The sequence below is a fragment of the Delphinapterus leucas genome, chromosome 13 (genome assembly GCF_059928025.1).
Source record: "Delphinapterus leucas isolate spDelLeu-1000000601 "Yukka" chromosome 13, BTC_Dleu_Yukka2, whole genome shotgun sequence".
NCBI classification, from domain to species: domain Eukaryota; kingdom Metazoa; phylum Chordata; class Mammalia; order Artiodactyla; family Monodontidae; genus Delphinapterus; species Delphinapterus leucas.
This window is the reverse complement of record NC_143141.1, coordinates 27,030,458-27,048,144: the sequence shown is the minus strand read 5'-3', so window position 1 is coordinate 27,048,144 and position 17,687 is coordinate 27,030,458. Positions and strand designations below refer to the sequence as shown.

Sequence of the window (17,687 nt, the reverse complement as noted above, 5' to 3'; positions counted from 1 at the left end):
AACAATCTTCAAGACATATTGTTAAGTAAAGAAAAATAAGAACTAAGTGCGTGGTAGGAGACCTTTTATATGTATGGGTTTTTTTTTTTTAAAGGTGGGGTTAAGAATGTGAAATGCGTGAATCTTTCTGAAAGTATACAACAAGTCACTAACATCTGTCATCAGTGGGGTGGAGAACTGGGTATCAGGAAGTCAGTGGCGTAAAGCTGTGTGATGGGCAGGCAGGGGAACAAGGGGAGACGTCTGGAAGCAGTCAATGATGAGGATGCCAGTAGGGGCAGGATGACCGAAGGAGAAAGAGGAGGTTCAGAGCGAAGGAAAGCAGAAATGGAAAAGAGTCAAGTAGGAGCAGAAGGCCGATAGAGGTAGACTAGGTCAGAAATGAAAACGTTCAGTGAGTATGTGCAACAAATATTTATTGACCACCTGCTCTACCAGGCCCTGCGCTCAGCCCTGAACCAGACGGACTCCGGCCTGCCTCCTGGGTCTCCCCCAGTCACTGTGCCCTTAGAGCACCCTGTGCAGACCTCCCTCTGTCACCTGATACAGCTGAAATACCACTGGGGGTCTGTGTTTGTCCAGGGCCTAGTGTAGCGCCTGGCTCGCAGAGTGGTGCTGAGTAAGCTGGTACCAGAGATAAAGGCAGAGCCCTGCCTCTTCCGGGAAGCGCCTCTGACTGCCTAAGCCCAACTGCTGCCTCCCTTATCTGACCGCCGCACTTAAGATCCAAACCTCCCAGTTCAGCACTTGATTTGCTATTTTGTGTATGTCGTTTTACTTGTTATCTAACTAGATTATAGAATCCCTAGGACAAGGACTTCATCTAAGTTTAGAGCAGTTCTTAATTCAGGGGAAAGAGATGAAAAGGGATAAGTGCTAAAAATATCAACATGTTAGATCTGTGTTAATCAGTTTGAAAAGTTGGACATAAGATCGTAAATGAAATGTGTTTATATGATTTTCTTTCCTTAGAGGAAAGATGGGACAAGAGGGAAACAGCAAAGACTCTGCATCTTTAGGGCTATTGTACCCTACGTTTGGGGATAAAGTTTACATTTGGGAATAAAGTTTAAATATTTGAAAGAGAGAAGTCCTAAATCAGTGGGTTAATCTACTTGTTCTTCCCAGGACAGGTGACATTGAATAATAAAGCATTTGCCAGGGAGAGAGAGGAAGGAAGGCAATTCAGGCAAAGCAAACATTCAGAGCAAAAGTTTTGAGATGTGAAAGAGCTTGATCTTTCAAGGAGGTCAAATCTGGCTGAAGCCGTGGGTCCAGGGGAGGAAGGAGCTAAGGAAGTTGAAAGTGGAGAGTTAGGAGGGGTGGCCAGACTCTGGGAATGGCCTTGTATGACCAGTAAAGGAGAAGCTGACATTCCCTGAGCCATTGTGCTTCAAACTTTCTGATCAGAGTGAAATTATGCACACTCTGGAAGGAGTGGAGGATGGAGAGTTAGTCTCAAGCCTCGCTTTTTTTACTTCTTTACCTTTGACCTATGCAGAATTTGCATTGTGCCCCGGAGTGAGTGTTTGATATGATACGAAAGAGATGTTTCAAATTACTTACCCTTTGGTAAATATGATGTTCCTCATACTTCCTTGAATCCGGGCTGAAGGCGATAAGGACCCTGTGAGGTGTTTTAAGCAAGGAGAGTGATACCGCTACAGTCAACCCTCCATATCTGCAGACACAGACCCCACTGATGTGGAGAGCCCACTGTCATTTCATACACATAAGGGACTTGAGCAGCCTTGGATATTTGTATCCTCAGGGGGTCCTGGAACCAACCCCCCCTTACCACAGATACTGAGGGACAAGTGTATATTGCAATACTCTGGAAGGGTGGACTGAGCAGGAAAACTGGGAGGAAAGACAGCATTTGCCAGGAACTTGATGGGCTCCCTCTGTAAATCTTCACAGCGACCCGTGGGATTGATGAAGGGGGAGGAAATGGAAGCCCTCAAAGCTTGCCCCGCTGCTGCCTGGTGAAGACGGGGATTTAACCCTGGACTTTGAGACTTTAGGGCCTGTGCTCTTTCCACATGCTTCACCGCTTCCGGGAGGCAGGGAGCCAGAAGGCGCTTGCTCGTAGTCCAGGTGAGAGATGATGAGGCCTGACCAGGGCAGAGGTGAGAGAGGCAAGGTGAGAGCCAGCTGAAGAGAGATTAAAGAGAATTCGGTGACTTCCTGGATGCGGCTGGGAGGAGGGAAAAAAAGGTTAATTCCAGGTTCCCAGGGTAGATGATGTTTGTTATTAACCTGTGATTGAATAAAAAAAACAAGGCAGCAGAAGCAAAGTCGTAGTGCTAGTGCCCAGGATAGACATGGCAAGTGGGTCTGAGAGCACCCCAGCTTTTGTAACAGCTGAAATAACCAAAGAGCTCAGCAGATCCTGGGGATTGTCTTTCAGGTTTGTTTGAAGAGACTACACCTGAGGGCCAGGGAAGAGGAGAAAGGAATTGAGTTGGCGTATCTTGAGCAGCTTCATGCTCAGCATGAAGCCTGGCTTGTCCGCAAAACAACCCCGTAAGTGGAGAAGAGAGCAGCAGTGGACAGAGGCCTGCCTTCCTGCAGCCGGTCATTAAAATACAGGAAGTTCAACATGCAGCCCCTTAAGCAGGTTCAGAATGTGCTGGAAGCGGTTGGAATTGTCAAGCGTTATCCAAGTCAGAAATTTAATATTGGATATAATCTATATATTCCAATAAACTTTTGATTCGATTCTATTTCTCCAGCTTTTTTGTTTCTGACACTCCCTGACTGACCATGGTGATTGATTATGATGACATGGTTGGCTCAGGGTAAAGGGCTGAAACGTTTTGGAGAAATTGTCAGTGTACTAAGTTGACATTCCTAGTTTCAGCCTTTCCTCCCTTCAGGCTTGGTGTGGTGTCCATTTAAAATGTTTGAGGCTCTGACCTTCAGTATCAGTCTCAAGACCAAAGAGGAATTTCAGCCCCATCTTCCCAGCCAACTTTATGGAATTCTTTTTTTAAACTACTGTTTACATGAAATTTCCTTAAGAAGGTATGTGACCTTAGGTCTGTTCTGAATTATGAAGACTGGTGAGTGTGTGAAACCTGCCATCTTTTTTCTGTTCCCTAAATGTCCGTGCTTCTTATAGGCTCTGCTCTGAGGCTCTGCTGAACATCCCAGTGCTGGTACTGGATGTCAACGATGATTTTTCTGAAGAAGTATCCAAACAAGAAGCGCTCATGAAGAGGGTGGGGAAGACCTTAACTCCTGCTTTCTAGTAGATTTCCTTTTTTGCACTTTTATTGCTTCAGACTTCAGTATGGGCCCTGTGCATTGTGCCTCAAATGGCATTTCACACTCCAAAGCCTGTGGGGCCTTGTAGAAGTTAGTAATATAATCCCTATTCTCTAATATTTTGGGCCAGTAACTGTTAAATACTTGACTTGTAATATGTGCTTTCCAGCTGACTCCCTCCTCTAAGGTATTCTAGAACTAGGGAAATGAGACTTCTGGATTCTATCCAGCTCTGCCACTTGATACTGTAGGACCCTGGGCAGGTCACATTTCCTTTCCATACCTACTTTCCCTTCCTCACAAAAACTCATGGGCTTGGCTACGTATGCATTATGGATGGACTATTGTGTGGTCTCCTGAAAATGTGAAATTAACTTTTGGTTTTTCTCTTTCCCACAGGTAAACACCTTTGTAAAGAATCTATAACCAGCACCAGGATGTTCTAGCTGTGACCTGGGCTCTCTGACTTTTTGAAGCCAGAAGAATACCAAGTCACCCACCTTCCCATCCCCGCTCCCATCTCCTTTTACACCTAGAGTGCTCTGACATTCAGGGGTTAGGTTTCTATTACCCTTGAACCCTGCCTTTGTCTTCCTTTATATCTCAAGGACTTCTTAAATAAAGTCTACATTTTTGTGGATTTTGCTATCCAGTTGTTCATTTATTTCAGCGTGTGTCTACTGGTGCCTGCTCTGAGCTCCCCTCTAGACTGGCCATTTTCACGTGAGAAAAGTCTTTGCTTTTCTTCTTCTTGAATCCTTCACCAGCCAGACTTCCCTGTGTGTTCACTGGCTCCTTCTGACATGCCAGGGCGGGAACTGCTTCTAGGACCCCTAACCAAGCTCTGCCTTAGGCATGAAGGAGGGAAGTAAAGTGACTCAGGAGTGGGTGGATGCCCAAGTGTGAGTCCCCAGAGCCAGGAAATGGAGCCCAAACTCCAGGAAGCTCCTCTGTCTCTTCTCATCCAGCACTCTTGGTTTGGGGCATGGGGTGGGGATTTAGACCTTTGCCTTAGAGCTGAAGAACCTGGATGAAAGAAAGGGAGGGAAGGAGGGAGAGGACAGACCATGAGCCTAAAAGCTCAGCATGATATTTAGGGTTCGGCCGTCCTGGCACTCTGGCCTGCTCCGAACACCTGACCCAGTGAGTTTTAGGTGACCTTAATGGAGTGAATCTGTCTATGCTGGAAAGAAAGAAAATAATTTTTTGTGCTGCACTTCAAGCTTCAAGGACAGTTTATTGTTAAGAGAGAAAAATACATGGCTCTATAGAATGGAAGTGCTTCATTGAAAGAAGACTGCAGATCCACGATTCACCGGGATCGGAATTCCTGCACTGAGCCCTTGACAGTTGCACAGGCCCGCAGGAAAATGAATGAGCTTGGGACCCAGAGTGTCCCAGGAGACAGAAACCTGTGTTTCCCTTGATGCTTGGGAAAACGAGTGTGAGACTGGTTTCTAACAACTGTGGGATGTTTTGAAATCGCACGGCATTTCTTTATCCTACTTTAAAAAAAAAATTTTTTTTTAATTTATTTTTGGCTGCCTTGGGTCTTCATTGCTGTGCGCGGGGGCTACTCTTTGTTGTGGTGCGCGGACTTCTCATTGTGGTGGCTTCTCTTGTTGCGGCGCACAGGCTGTAGGTGCGTGGGCTTCAGTAGTTGTGGCTCGCGGGCTCTCTAGAGCATGGACTCAGTAGTTATGGCGCACGGGCTCTAGAGAGCAGGCTCAGTAGTTGTGGCGCACGGGCTTAGTTGCTCCACAGCATGTGGGATCTTCCCGGACCAGGGCTCGAACCCGTGGCAGGCGGATTCTTAACCACTGCGCCACCAGGGAAGCCCCTATCCTGCGTAAGAAAATGTTAACAGCTTTACTGAGATGTAATTCACATACCATACAATTCACCCATTTAAAGTGTACAATTCAGTAGTTTTTAGTATAGTCATAGGGTCGTGCAACCATCGCCACAATCAATTCTAGAATGTTTTCATCACCCTCAGAAGAAATGCCACACCAGCTGCTGTCACTCCCCCACAATCCCCACCCACATGCGCCCCACCCTGGGCAATCACCAGTCTACTTTCTATCTCTACTGATTGGCCTATTCTGGACATTTCATATAAATGGAACCACATACTATGTGGCCTTTTGTGACTGGCTTCTTTCATTTTAAGGTTTTCAGGCTTCATCCAAGTTGTAACACGTATCAGTACTTCATTCCTTTTTATGACTAAATATTTCGTTTTGTGAATATACCACATTTTGTTCATCTAGTCATCCATTGATGCACATGTGGATTCCATTTTTTGACTATTAAGAATAACACTGCTATGAAAATTCATATACAGGTTTTTGTGTGGACGTATGTTTTCATTGCTCTTGGGTATATACCGAGGAACGGAATTATTGGGTCAAATGATAACTCCACGTTAACTGTTTGAGGAACTGCTAAACTTCCAGAATTCCATGTTACATTCCCTCCAGCAATGTATGAGTGTTCCACTTGCTCCACATCCTTGCCATCTATCATTTTGATTATAACCATCCTAATAGGAGGAGTGAAGGCGTATCTCATTGTGGCTTTGATTTACATTCCCTTAATGGCTAACTTTGTTGAGCAAAACTTTTCATGTGCTTATTGGTCATTTGTATATCTTCTTTGGAAAAAAATGTCTATTCAAATCCTTTGTCCATTTTTTCCAATTCTGTTATTTGGCTTTTTATTGTTGAGTTGTAAGGGTATATATTCTGGATACAAGTCCTTATTATGTATATGATTTACACATATTTTCTCCCATTCTGTGGGTTGTATTTTCATTTTGATAGTGTCCTTTGAAGCACAAAAGTTTTTTATCTTGATGAAGTCAAATTTATTCTTGTCACTTATCTTGGCACCATGTCTAAGAAAGTTTTGAATAACCCAGGGTCACAAACATCTCCTATGTTTTCTTCTAAGAGTTGTATAGTTTTAGCTCTTACATTAGGTCTGTGATCCTTTTTTTTTTTTTTTTTTTTTGCGGTACACGGGCCTCTCACTCTTGTGGCCTCTCCCGTTGCGGAGCACAGGTTCCAGACGCGCAGGCTCAGCGGCCATGGCTCACAGGCCCAGCCGCTCCGCGGCATGTGGGATCTTCCCGGACCGGGCACGAACCCGTGTCCCCTGCATCGGCAGGCGGACTCTCAACCACTGCGCCACCAGGGAAGCTCTATGTGATCCATTTTGAGTTAATTTTTGTGTAGAGTGTAAGGAAGGGATTCAACGTCATTCTTTTGCATGTGTATATCCAGTTATTCCAACACCATTTGTAGAAAAGACATGTTGAAAATCTGTCCCACTTGTTCTTGTGTTTATTTGCTGCTTCAGGCTTTGGACAAGACCAGGGACGAACACAGGGTATTACGTGTGTTTCGGAAACTCAATGGTTTTGGTCCTTTAGCTTTGAGGGGCCTGAATGTTTCATTCCCATTTAAGTTTCCAGGAACCACTAATGTAGAAATCACCTGTAAACCCAGAGTAAGAGCACTAGGCCCCCACCCTTCATTCATTTATTCAATCATCAACAAATATTTGACTCTCTGCCATATGCTAGGGACCAAGGAGATAACAGTGAACACAACAGAAGGCAGACCTTGTCCTCACCTCACAGAACTTGTCTTCTAATGGAGAGGGTGATAGACACTGAACAAGTATTGCAGGTGTAGTGACTGTTTCAAAAGATGTACAGGTGTACCGTGGGGGCCTATAACAGGAGGAGCCAACATAATCTGGGATAGTCCCCCTGCAAAAGTGACATCTATTCTGAATTCTGAAGAATGAGTGGGGTATTTAGGCAGAGAAAAATGTTGTGTGCCAAGGCCTTCATGTGAGAATGAGGCATTAGGCCCAGACTGTCAAAACTTGATGAGGTTAATGAGCTTATCACTTAAGAATATCCTCCTTTCCACATTCTCCACTTAGTCTTCTAAACTCTGAAAATCTACAGATTCAGCGTTTCTTTCCATTTGTAAACATTGCCTTTAGAATGTAACTGTTCTCTAAGATAGTCAAAGCTATCAACAGTCTCACCTGGGTGAAATAATTTGCCATTTTCCAAATTGGTAGCTGAGCTGGTCTGGCGAGAGAGAGTACGTATTTAATGAGACGTAGTTTGGGACTTTAAGGACGGGGGTGGATGTAGGTCTGGGTGAAGTGTTTAAGTATGGAGATTAGGTCTGCACTGGCAGGCCAGTCTGGGTGGGCTGTTCTGACTCTTGGATTAGACGGTCCCCCGGAGTCAAATAACTGGGATTAACACATTAAAACAGCCACATTTCTTTCCGGCTTACGATGTGGTAAAACCTGCTGTTCTAGAACCAGAATAATTACCTTAATGGGTTTATAACGTGGATTGAGGCTGTGAAAGTTCTCAAACTCTCAGGCTTTTAACATGAAAGGAGAAGGTGAAGTTTCAGGTGAAAGAGGCTGTTTTATATACAAATGCGAGAATCACTGGGAAAATGAAGCAATAAAATAACATGTATTTTAAAATTGAAAGACTAAGCTTCTTCAGGCCTCACTTTAAAGAGTAGGCAGTTTAAATCTCTGGACCACTTTCTCCTTTTTTTTTTTTTTTAAATTTTTTTATTTTAGTGTTTATTTATTTAGCTGTGCCGGGCATTAGTTGCGGCACACGGGATCTTCGTTGTGGCATGTGGGATCTTTAGTTGCGGAATGCGAACTCTTAGTTGCAGCATGTGAGATCTAGTTCCCAGACCAGGGATTGTACCCGACCCCTGCATTGGGAGCATGGAGTCTTAGCCACTGGACCACCAGGGAAGTCCCTACTTTCTCCTTCTTGGAACTCGTTCCTTTGTTGGTCTCTTCTGGCTTTTCCACTACTTGGTGTCTCCCTTTCTGTCTCCTTGGCTAACTCACCTTTGTTTCCTCTCCTCTAAAGTGTTGGTGTTGCCCCAGGCACCCTTGGCTCACTTCTGTCTTTACTCACTCCTCTTGTTTGTGGTCTTGTATTTGTTTTCTATTGTTGCCATATCAAATTACCATAAAGGTGACTTAAAGCAGTACAGACTTATTATCTCACAGTTTTGTAAGTCAGAACTCTACCATGGGTCTCATTGGATTAAAATCAAATTATCAACATGGCTGTGTTCCTTTCTGGGGGTTCTAGAGGAAAATTTGTTCCCTTACCTTTTTTGTCTTCTAGATGCTGCCCACATTCCTTGGCTTGTGGTCCCTTCCTCTTCAATGTTGCATCTCTAACTCTTCCATCATCACATCTCTCTCTGACCACAGCCAGGAAAGGTTCTTTGCTTTTAAGGGCCCACTTGATTACACTGGGCTCAGCTGGAGAATCCAGAATACTCTCCCATTTCAAGGTCTTTAACCTTAACTACATCTGCAAAGTCCCTTTTGCTAGTAAAGTAACATTCACAGGTGCCAGAGATTAGGTTGTGGACTTTTTCTGGCATGGGGCAAGCATTTTGCCTTGCACAAATCTCAAACACTGTCAAGGTGTGCACTATTAACATGGGGTGAGGACTTTTAAAAACTTGGAGATGTTATGGAAAATGTGGATCATTTGCAATAGCGTAGAGAATAGTACAGAGAACTCCCATATCCCTATTGCTCATGTCATAATCAATCAGCCTAAGATCACTGGGAACAGACCTGTATTTTGACAAAAATCAGATTTATTAACTCATTGAAATGAAGGAGACCACATACCAGAGAAGCTATGGGTGTCTCACCAAACAGGCAAAGAGAGAGTTATAGGACTTAGGGTAAGGATAGAATTTTGGTAAAATTTAAATGAAGCAATGTTTTGATAGGCTCAACGCAAAGCAGGAGTCAACATCTGGTCTGAACTGCACTAAGGAAAGGTTCATTTCCTTAGAAAGTGCAAAGTTAAGATAAACATGGAATGTTGTGCTCAGAAGCCCCTTATCTGAAGCTCTGAACCTGGTTTGCAAATCAAGACTGCTTCCCTGGGAATTCCCTGGCAGTCCAGTGGTTAGGACTCCGCGCTTTCACTGCTGGGGGCATGGGTACGATTCCTGGTTGGGGAACTAAAATCCCGCAAGCCATGTGGTAAGGCCAAAAAAGAAAAGAAAAGAAAAAAAAACAAAAAACGACTGCTTCCCTGTATCAAAGTGACTTAGATCCTCCTGGCAACAGAAGAGTGATTCATTTTTACTGATAAAATTTCAAACAGCGAAGTTTCTGATGGTCTATGATTTTAGAGAACAAGGTTTCCCAGTGAGTCGGAAAGCAGTAGTCACACAAAAAAGGGGGTGGTTATGGTACTTTAGCTGCAGTGTGCCCTTAGGAGGAATATTGTTTCATAGTAACTTTGTAGCTAGCCTAACCTATGTCTGTCCTCCCAGCCTGACGAATGGCAGGGCAGCTTTTTCTTCCCCTGAACATGAGCTAATTTTTACTTTTTCACCCACTTCAGTTATCTACTCATAGCCAATTTTGTTTCATCTATAGCCTACCCACCATTCTCAGATGATTTTGAAGCAAAGCACAGACAGGAAGATGACTTTTAAAGCTACAGCTATATTGACCTCTGGATGTCATTACCTGGACATCCCTTATGCTCAGTGTGTACAAGACAGAGTTCTCAACCCCACCCCCACCTCAGCCAGCAAAGTCTGTTTCTCCTGCTTCTCCATTTGCCCAGTTGACTCACTAGAAGCTTTGGAGTCATCTTTGCCCCTCCAGCTCTCATTGTCCCCTCCTTTTTCACCAAAGTCTACCTTTTCATCTCTGAAATCTCTCAAATCTTCTCTGCACCTCACTTTGTTTCTCTAGTTGCAGGTGTAGTGGATATTGTGGTTGACTCGCCAGCATTCATTCACTCTACCTGCTGTGTCATGGCGCTCACAGGGCTCTCTTCTCGGTATGGGCGGCCAAAGCCAGGAGTGGCTGGAACGCCCACTCACCGGCCAAGCCCCGGCCAAAGCCCGCCCATCACTATTACCACTAATCGTCTCTTTCCTGAGATACCTCAAATAGACCATGAATTAAAGACATGTGGTTGCTCTGCAAAAGAACAGCTTCAGGTCGGGTCTCAGGACACACCCCTGCCACCAGATAGCTGCCCCTCAGCCCTTCCCGTGTGGAAGTATCCCAGCTGCCATGTTTTTATAACCTCACCTCCCACCACTCATTCCATAAACCCACAAGACTAACCTAGGTTCCAGAATACAACCTGTGTTTCCCGCATAATGCGATGCTTTTCTCTCCCTCCCTCTCACCTTTTCCCCACTCTTTTTTAACTGGAAGACCTACTTATTCTGCCAGTCCCAAGTGTGCTCCTCCTCTCTGTGTGAGGCTCTTCCCTCTCCCCTCACACAAGCATCCAGGCTTTGTGCCTTGGACCCTCTGCTTATTAAACTATGTATCAGACCTGAAGAAAGTTGTCTGGAGGCACCTCTCCCTCCTGGGCTTTGCCATTCTCAACACAGACCATCTTAGTCACTTAGCACAGTGCCTGACATGTATCTATTTATTGATATTTAGTGAGTGACTAACAGAGACTTGCTAAATAAATGACTGTTGTAACTGGAGTCATGATCTGCCCTTTCTCAGGTCACTGGGTGTGTGAGCTCCATATCACGCACTTTGAGGATATGCAAGAAAATTATAGGTCCAGACCCCACCCTCGTGTTGTCAAAGGGAGCCGACTATTGAATGTCTATTGTATGTGTGCCAGCCCCTCACGAACACTGTGTAAATGTTAATCAATCCTCTCAAGAATCTTATGAAGGAAGTTTAATATTCCAGTTTTTATCAGTGAGGAAACTGCAGCTCAGAGAAGTTCAGTAACTCACACATGGTCTATCAGTAAGTGATGGAGCCAGGACTTAAACCCTGGTCCATCCTGAGCCCCTGTAGAGCCTGTTCTCTTTCCACATCAAACTGACTTGTAAGGGAGACAAGTCTAGACTTTCAGAAAAGAGGGCAAGCACGTACTTCTTTGGCTGCCTGTCTGGGTTTACCAGCCTGCTTTTGTTGCCTGGGTAGGAAGACCTTCTAGCTTACCAGCACTGCTGGGTGGAGGCTCCCAGGTGTATCTTTTTTTTTTTTTTTTTTTTGCCACACCACTCAGCTTGCAGGATCTTAGTTCCCCAACCAGGGATTGAAACTGGGCCCTTGGCAGTGAAAGTGCAGAGTCCTAACCACTGGACCCCCAGAGAATTCCAGAGGAAGGAGTTTTTCTTTTTCTTTTTTTTGGCTCCCAGGTGTATCCTAAATATACCTTCGGCCCCCTGGGGCCCTGAGCAGGACCTGCATCTTCAAGGTGGTGAGCCCCTTCAGATGCTGGGCAGTGGGGTGTATTTGGAAGTTCGAAGGTTCTGGAATGCCTTTACAAGTGCCTTCCTATCCCAGTTCCTGGACCAACCTGTCCATTGGTATCAGGTGGTTCTCCTAAAACACCTTTAATAATGTTAATATTCTCCTTTAAAAAGGTTGCTGTCTACATGCAGAGTGGTATCCTGGATTGGATCCTGGAATAGAAAAAAGATATTAGTGGAAAAACTAGTGAAATCCAACTCAAGTCTGGAGTTTGGGTAACAGTAATGTACCGATGTCAGCTTCTTAGTTTTAACAAATGTACCATATAATGTTAAGATGTTAGCACTAGGGAAAACTGGGTGAGGGATATATGGAAACTCTCCGTGCCATTTTTGAAACTTTTCTGTAAATCCAAAATTATTCCCAAATAAAAGTTCATTTTTCAAAAATGTCAGTGCCTCTTGCAAGATGATGACTAGGTTCCTTAACTAGGCTTTTGGGGTCCTCCAGCCTCATCTTCCCCTGCCCCTGTGAAAGAACCCTCTGTTCCAGCTCAACGGTCCTCTGAACTCGCTGTCTTCTGAACCAAGCAGTGCTCTCCTGGTCCCCACATTTACCCTAGCCTCACCCCCTGCTGGACTGATGACAGCCAAAGACTCCATCATGGTCCGAAACTGCAACGAGAAGCAACGTGATGAAGCCCCAGGGCCCGTCATCTGCAAGGCCCCAAAGGGTCCACCACAGCTGTGGTGAGAATGTGACCCCCCTGCAACTGTTGCTGTCACAGAAAGTTCTCAGAGACCTGACTCTGGTAGGGATAGCTGACTCCTAGAATCTAGGCCACGTGCCCTTGACATGCCAAGTAGCTGCAAGGGAGTCTGAGAAAAACAGTATCTGAGTTCATCTTCACTGTGGGAGGTGGGCTCTACTGCCAACACAGTGGTCCTTCACACAGTGGGAGATGTTCACTACAGATGGATTTTCTAGAGCCAAAGTTTCCACTAGTCACCATCGGGCTCAGGTGACACTTGGGAAGCTCCAGCTGGGTCTGGCCTGGAGGTTGCATGGTGCAGACCGTGCTCCTATATTTGATTCACTAGGTCAGAGTCAGGGGGACTTCACCTCCTGAGAGTACCTGGGTTAAAACCCTGAAAGTGAGAAGGGCCCAAATTCACATCTTTGTGAGCAGCGATGGAAAAGGCAACACTGGGGAAGCGACCACCTGCTCTGAGGCAAGAAAGCACTGGGCATCTGCGAGAAGATCCAGCGTTCAATGTTCTCCTATCATTCCTGCAGCCACCGGGAGCGTCTGATTCCTCCTCTCACTCATCCCCAATATCCAGGCAATCATCTGAGGCTAGTAACAGCCCTCCTAATATGTCTCATATCTGTTTCATCAGCAAGCACCCTCTTCAAGAAGCCTTTGCTGACTGCCTCGCCCCCACAGCTGGGTCAGGTGCCCGTCATTGTGTTCCTGTTGAGTGCCTTTGGCATATATCTTATTGTTGCACTTGCCACATAGCATTAAAATGATCTATTTCTTTGTCTCTTTATTAGGCTCAGAATGAGTCTTATTCCTCTTTGTCTCTCCAGTGTCTGGCACATACGAGTGAGGAGCTCGATAAATATTAAACAAATGGAAAGAAGTAGGCTGAGCTTAAGAAGGGCCCCTTGGGGCTTCCCTGGTGGCGCAGTGGTTGAGAATCTGCCTGCCAATGCAGAGGACAGGGGTTCGAGCCCTGGTCTGGGAAGATCCCACATGCCGCGGAGCAACTAGGCCCGTGAGCCACAACTACTGAGCCTGCACATCTGGAGCCTGTGCTCCGCAACAAGAGAGGCCGCGACAGTGAGAGGCCCGCGCACCGCGATGAAGAGTGGCCCCCGCTTGCCACAACTAGAGAAAGCCCTCGCACAGAAACGAAGACCCAACAGCCAAAAATAAATATAAATAAATAAATTTTTTAAAAAAAGAAAAAGAAGGGCCCCTTGGACTAAGCAATGAAATGTCCCCTACACCCTTACCCCTTATGCTCGCAGCTGCATGCTACATACTTGCCAAGTCCCAGGCCAGCTCCCAGCTAGGCTCTGAGCAGCTTATCTACCTCTGGACTAGATTATGTGATTGTGTGACCCGTAGAGTAAATGGCAGAAATAGAAGATGGGCAGTGAGCCCTTGGATTCTGCTGGCAGCACCCCTGCCCCGGGTGAACCTGGAGCCACTGGGGACCATGAGTGCCCCTTGAGGAGGGAATTGCAGAAGAAAGCAGCAGCCCGGGGCTTGACTTGGTAAAACTGCATTAGCAGCTGTGGATTGCCCTCCTCAGACTTCTTTTACGCAAGAAAGAAACTCAAAGTGACTGTCGTTGGGGATTTTATCATTATGTACAGCTGTGGCTCTGAGGGTATTGCAACATTCTCTCTTGCCTAATTTGGGGCCCTGCTACAGGGCAGTTGTGTCAGATGGCTTGCAAATGGGGACCCCAGGGAATGTTACCTGGTACTAGGGACCACCTGAAGTTGACAGATGAGGAATGATAAAAGCATGTAGGGAGAAACTGTGTCACCTTGGGCAAGTCTTGATACCTTAGGTTTCCTGCATTGAAAACAAAGATAATCTTCAAGGTCCTTACAGTCTTATGTTCAAAATATTTGCCCTATGAATGAAGAAGTCACATGGAATGGATGGAAGGCTTGGGTTTGGTGTAAGACAAGCCTAGGTTCCAATCCTGGCTGCGCCACACTAGCCAGCAGTGCAACTCGGGCACTCTTAACCTCTCTGAGCTTCTATTCTTACCTCTGAAAGTGAAATAAACTCTGCACCTACTTTGCAAGAGTGTTCCAAGGATTAGAAATACTGGAGATAAACTTCTGGGCACAGAAGTAGCTGATCAAAAATTGGAGCCAGCATGTCTGTCTGGGTGGAGCGGTGGTAAGAGTGGGAAAGTCCTTCACAGTCTGTCTCTGAGCTGAGCCTTGAAGGACGAGGTGAGGGGTGTGATGGCGGCAGAACGGCAAGGACGTGCAGGCAGCTGGGCAGCACGGGCCAAGGAAGGAAGAGACATGATGCGATGGTTACGAATGGATACAATGTGGTCCCAAATGGAGAGAGACAACATGACCCTAAGTGTGACGCAGGACACATGGTAACAGGTGCTACTTCCGCCTACGGGAGCTTCATGGGTCACATGGCATTCGAGCTGGGCATTAAATGATAGCAGGATTTCCAGAGCTTTGGGGTAAACACCAAGAGCAAAGCCAGGGAGCTAAGAAAAAGTCCTGTGTGCCTAAGGCAGGGGAGGCCGTGACGCTAGAGGAGGGCGGCAGTGGACGAAGAAGGCTCGAAGGTTTGCAGTTGAGCGCTCGGAGCGGCCGAGGCACGCCGGGCCGGCGCCGACCCAGCGCTCACAACGACTCGCTGACTCTACCTGCTTCTCCGCGGCGCCTCCACGCGGGTTGCGTCCGCGAGGCCAGGGCCAGAAGGCCGGGGTCTGGAAGGAGCCTCTGAAGTCCCCGGGGCGCCCTGGCAAAGGGGCTGGCGCGGGACTTGTGCTCAGAAGGCGAAGGGCTGGGAGAGCAGGCGGGCATTCGTTGCAACTTCCTTCCCGCCTGGCTGCTGGCTGCGTGCCCTGAACTTGACCTCAGATGACCTCTGTGTTCCCTTCTTGGAAACGGTTCCATTGCCAGGAGCAGTTGAGCTCTGTCTTTGGCTTTCTTTTTCCTTCAGAGCAGGGACCTCGTCTCAGCTGAGACTGGTTCCTGCTGCCCCCCGAGTCTCCGCTCCTTCAGCAGCACCTTGCTTTCCCTCCACGGCCGCCAGCGGGATGCCTTCTGTTAACAACCTGCTCTCCTTGCTTCCTGTCCGCCTTCATTGTTCTTAGGACTGATGGCTTTAAGAGTGTGAGATCACTGTATGGATAAAGAACAAGGGGAGAGGTGTGAAATCCCGCCCCCCCCCACCCCCGGCCCCGGCGCCTCAGACACACAGCTAGTTAACAGCTGAGCAGAATCAACCCAGGAGTTTTGACTCGCATGTGGATGCTCTCAGTCCTGGCTAGGAGCTGCTTAACTGTGTACTCCTCAAATTCATTAGTGCCTGGAGCTGTGGACCTCGGCTCATTTGCAAGCCTTAACTTGGATTAATGTCAGTGTCTTGAAATTCTTGTGTGAAAAAGTGAATTATGTTTTGGGTATTGTCCTTGTGGACAATACCATGTTTGCATGTTTTGTGGATTGGGTTGGCATGAAAAATAATTCCAGAAATGCCTGGATTTGTCCAGTGTTGCTGATTGGTGTTGTCTTAGGAGACTCAATCCAGTATTAGCCCCAATAAGGGGAAGGAACTGCATCATTTTCTCCGTAGTCAAATGCACAAGGTGTACACCAAAAGAAAGAGACAGATTTCTGGTCAACATACAAGCTAGAAATGATTACTCCCAAACAGGCTGCTTTGTTCAAAAACTTTTCCAGACTTACCTTTTGAGCCAGTATCTGTGTCCCAGTAGAGAACCGGGTTCTGTTCACCACTCAAGGCCCCAGGTGCTGTGCAGGGTGCTGGGAATACACTGGGTAGCAAGACAGACACACATGTGTACCTTACAAAGGACCTCTTCGCTTAAAAAATAAAACGTCTAACCTAGGCTTGAATACCATCTAACTTGTCAGGTTTGGTTCTGAAAGATATTTCTGGCTGCTTTCTAAAATTAAGCTTCTCTTCAAAGGATGGAGAATGAATTCACCGATCGAAAATACTCAGAAAATAATGTAGCTTAGACAAAGGCAATCTCAAAAGAGGAATTACTAAGACATTTTAAGCAATGGCCACACAATCTCCCAAGGAGATGATTTAGATAAGAACATTTATTTAGAAGTAGACACTCTGGGGACTTCCCTGGTGGTCCAGTGGTTAAGACTCCACACTCTCAGTGCAGGGGGCCTGAGTTCGATCCCTGGTCAGGGAACTAGATCCCGCGTGCCACAACTAAGACCCAGCGCTGCCAAATAAATAAATATTTTTGTTGTTGTTTTTATTTTTTTTTAAAAAAGAAGAAGTAGACATTCTGGGGTGTTTGTGTAGCATGCAAAGGCACATTTTCATGAGAACAAAGTTTTGGCTTCCAGAGGCCAGACACCTTTCAAAGCAAGATGACCGAGTGGTCTGAACCAACTCAGATCTATTGGCTGCTGTCCACTGCCCATGAGCCCTCAGGCTAGGACTGCCCCAGGCATCTACATTTGACAGCACCTGCCTACAGGATCTCCGAATCAAATCAAATTACAAGACTGACACAGCTTAGAAACAAACCTGTTTATTTGCATGGGTTCCCAAGTTGCCAAGGATATTTCATTGATCAAAGACAGTTGCTATCATCTAAGTTTCCAGGTTCTCAAAAACAGCACATTCAAGGCTTCCCTGGTGGCGCAGTGGTTGAGAGTCCACCTGCCGATGCAAGGGACACGGGTTCGTGCCCCGGTCCGGGAAGATCCCACCTGCTGCGGAGCGGCTGGGCCCGTGAGCCATGGCTGCTGAGCCTGTGCATCCGGAGCCTGTGCTCCGCAACCGGAGAGGCCACACAGTGAGAGGCCTGCGTACCGCAAAAAACCCCAGCACATTCTATATGCTTTCTATTTCACACAGCGCTTTCTCATTCATCCTCTCCTTGAAGCCACACCCCAAATCTTGCATTACATATTCCCATTTTACAGATAGACTGAAGTGCAGTTAAATGACTCACCTAAAGCGCGCAGCTAGAGAGGCCACTTGGGGCTTGAAATCAGGTCCTGCAGTTCCTCCTCTGCCAGACCACAATGGCCTAGACTCCTGGGGAAACTTGTGATGGCTCGTGCAAACACATCCCAGCCTAGCTGCACATTATACCCCCACCCAAGAGTGACTAGATATTGCCAAGGGCATAATGCCCTGGCCCCTGCCCAGCACGAATCTCCGAGGGTGGGGCCCAGGAATGGCTTCTTTAAGTTCTTTAGGGTGGCTCCAGTGTGCAAAGTCAAAACCATTCTGTTAATCATTATTACTTGCTTCCTGCTCTCTCGAGGACCTGCTTTAAGGCATAAATGTTCCACTTGCCTGTTTTCAAAAACAATTTTCTATTTCTCAGTTATAA

General features: G+C 46.4%; 1 protein-coding gene across 6 annotated transcripts in view; it reads left to right on the top strand.

Moving 5' to 3' along the window:
• DGUOK (deoxyguanosine kinase) overlaps positions 1-3,910 on the top strand; it is a 35,921-nt gene extending 32,011 nt beyond the window's left edge. For 2 of the 6 annotated variants that reach the window (XM_089922959.1, XM_022563042.3), the window contains 2 exons: positions 3,125-3,224; positions 3,670-3,910. In XM_089922959.1, coding sequence (XP_089779085.1) covers positions 3,125-3,224; positions 3,670-3,696 — 127 coding nt within the window. In that variant the 3' untranslated portion in view covers positions 3,697-3,910. Of the gene's footprint in view, positions 1-2,410; positions 3,028-3,124 lie in introns of all 6 variants that reach the window. The other 4 variants (XM_022563041.3, XR_002643145.3, XM_022563040.3 and 1 more) reach the window with 4 other exon arrangements.
• The last annotated feature ends 13,777 nt before the right edge of the window (positions 3,911-17,687 follow it).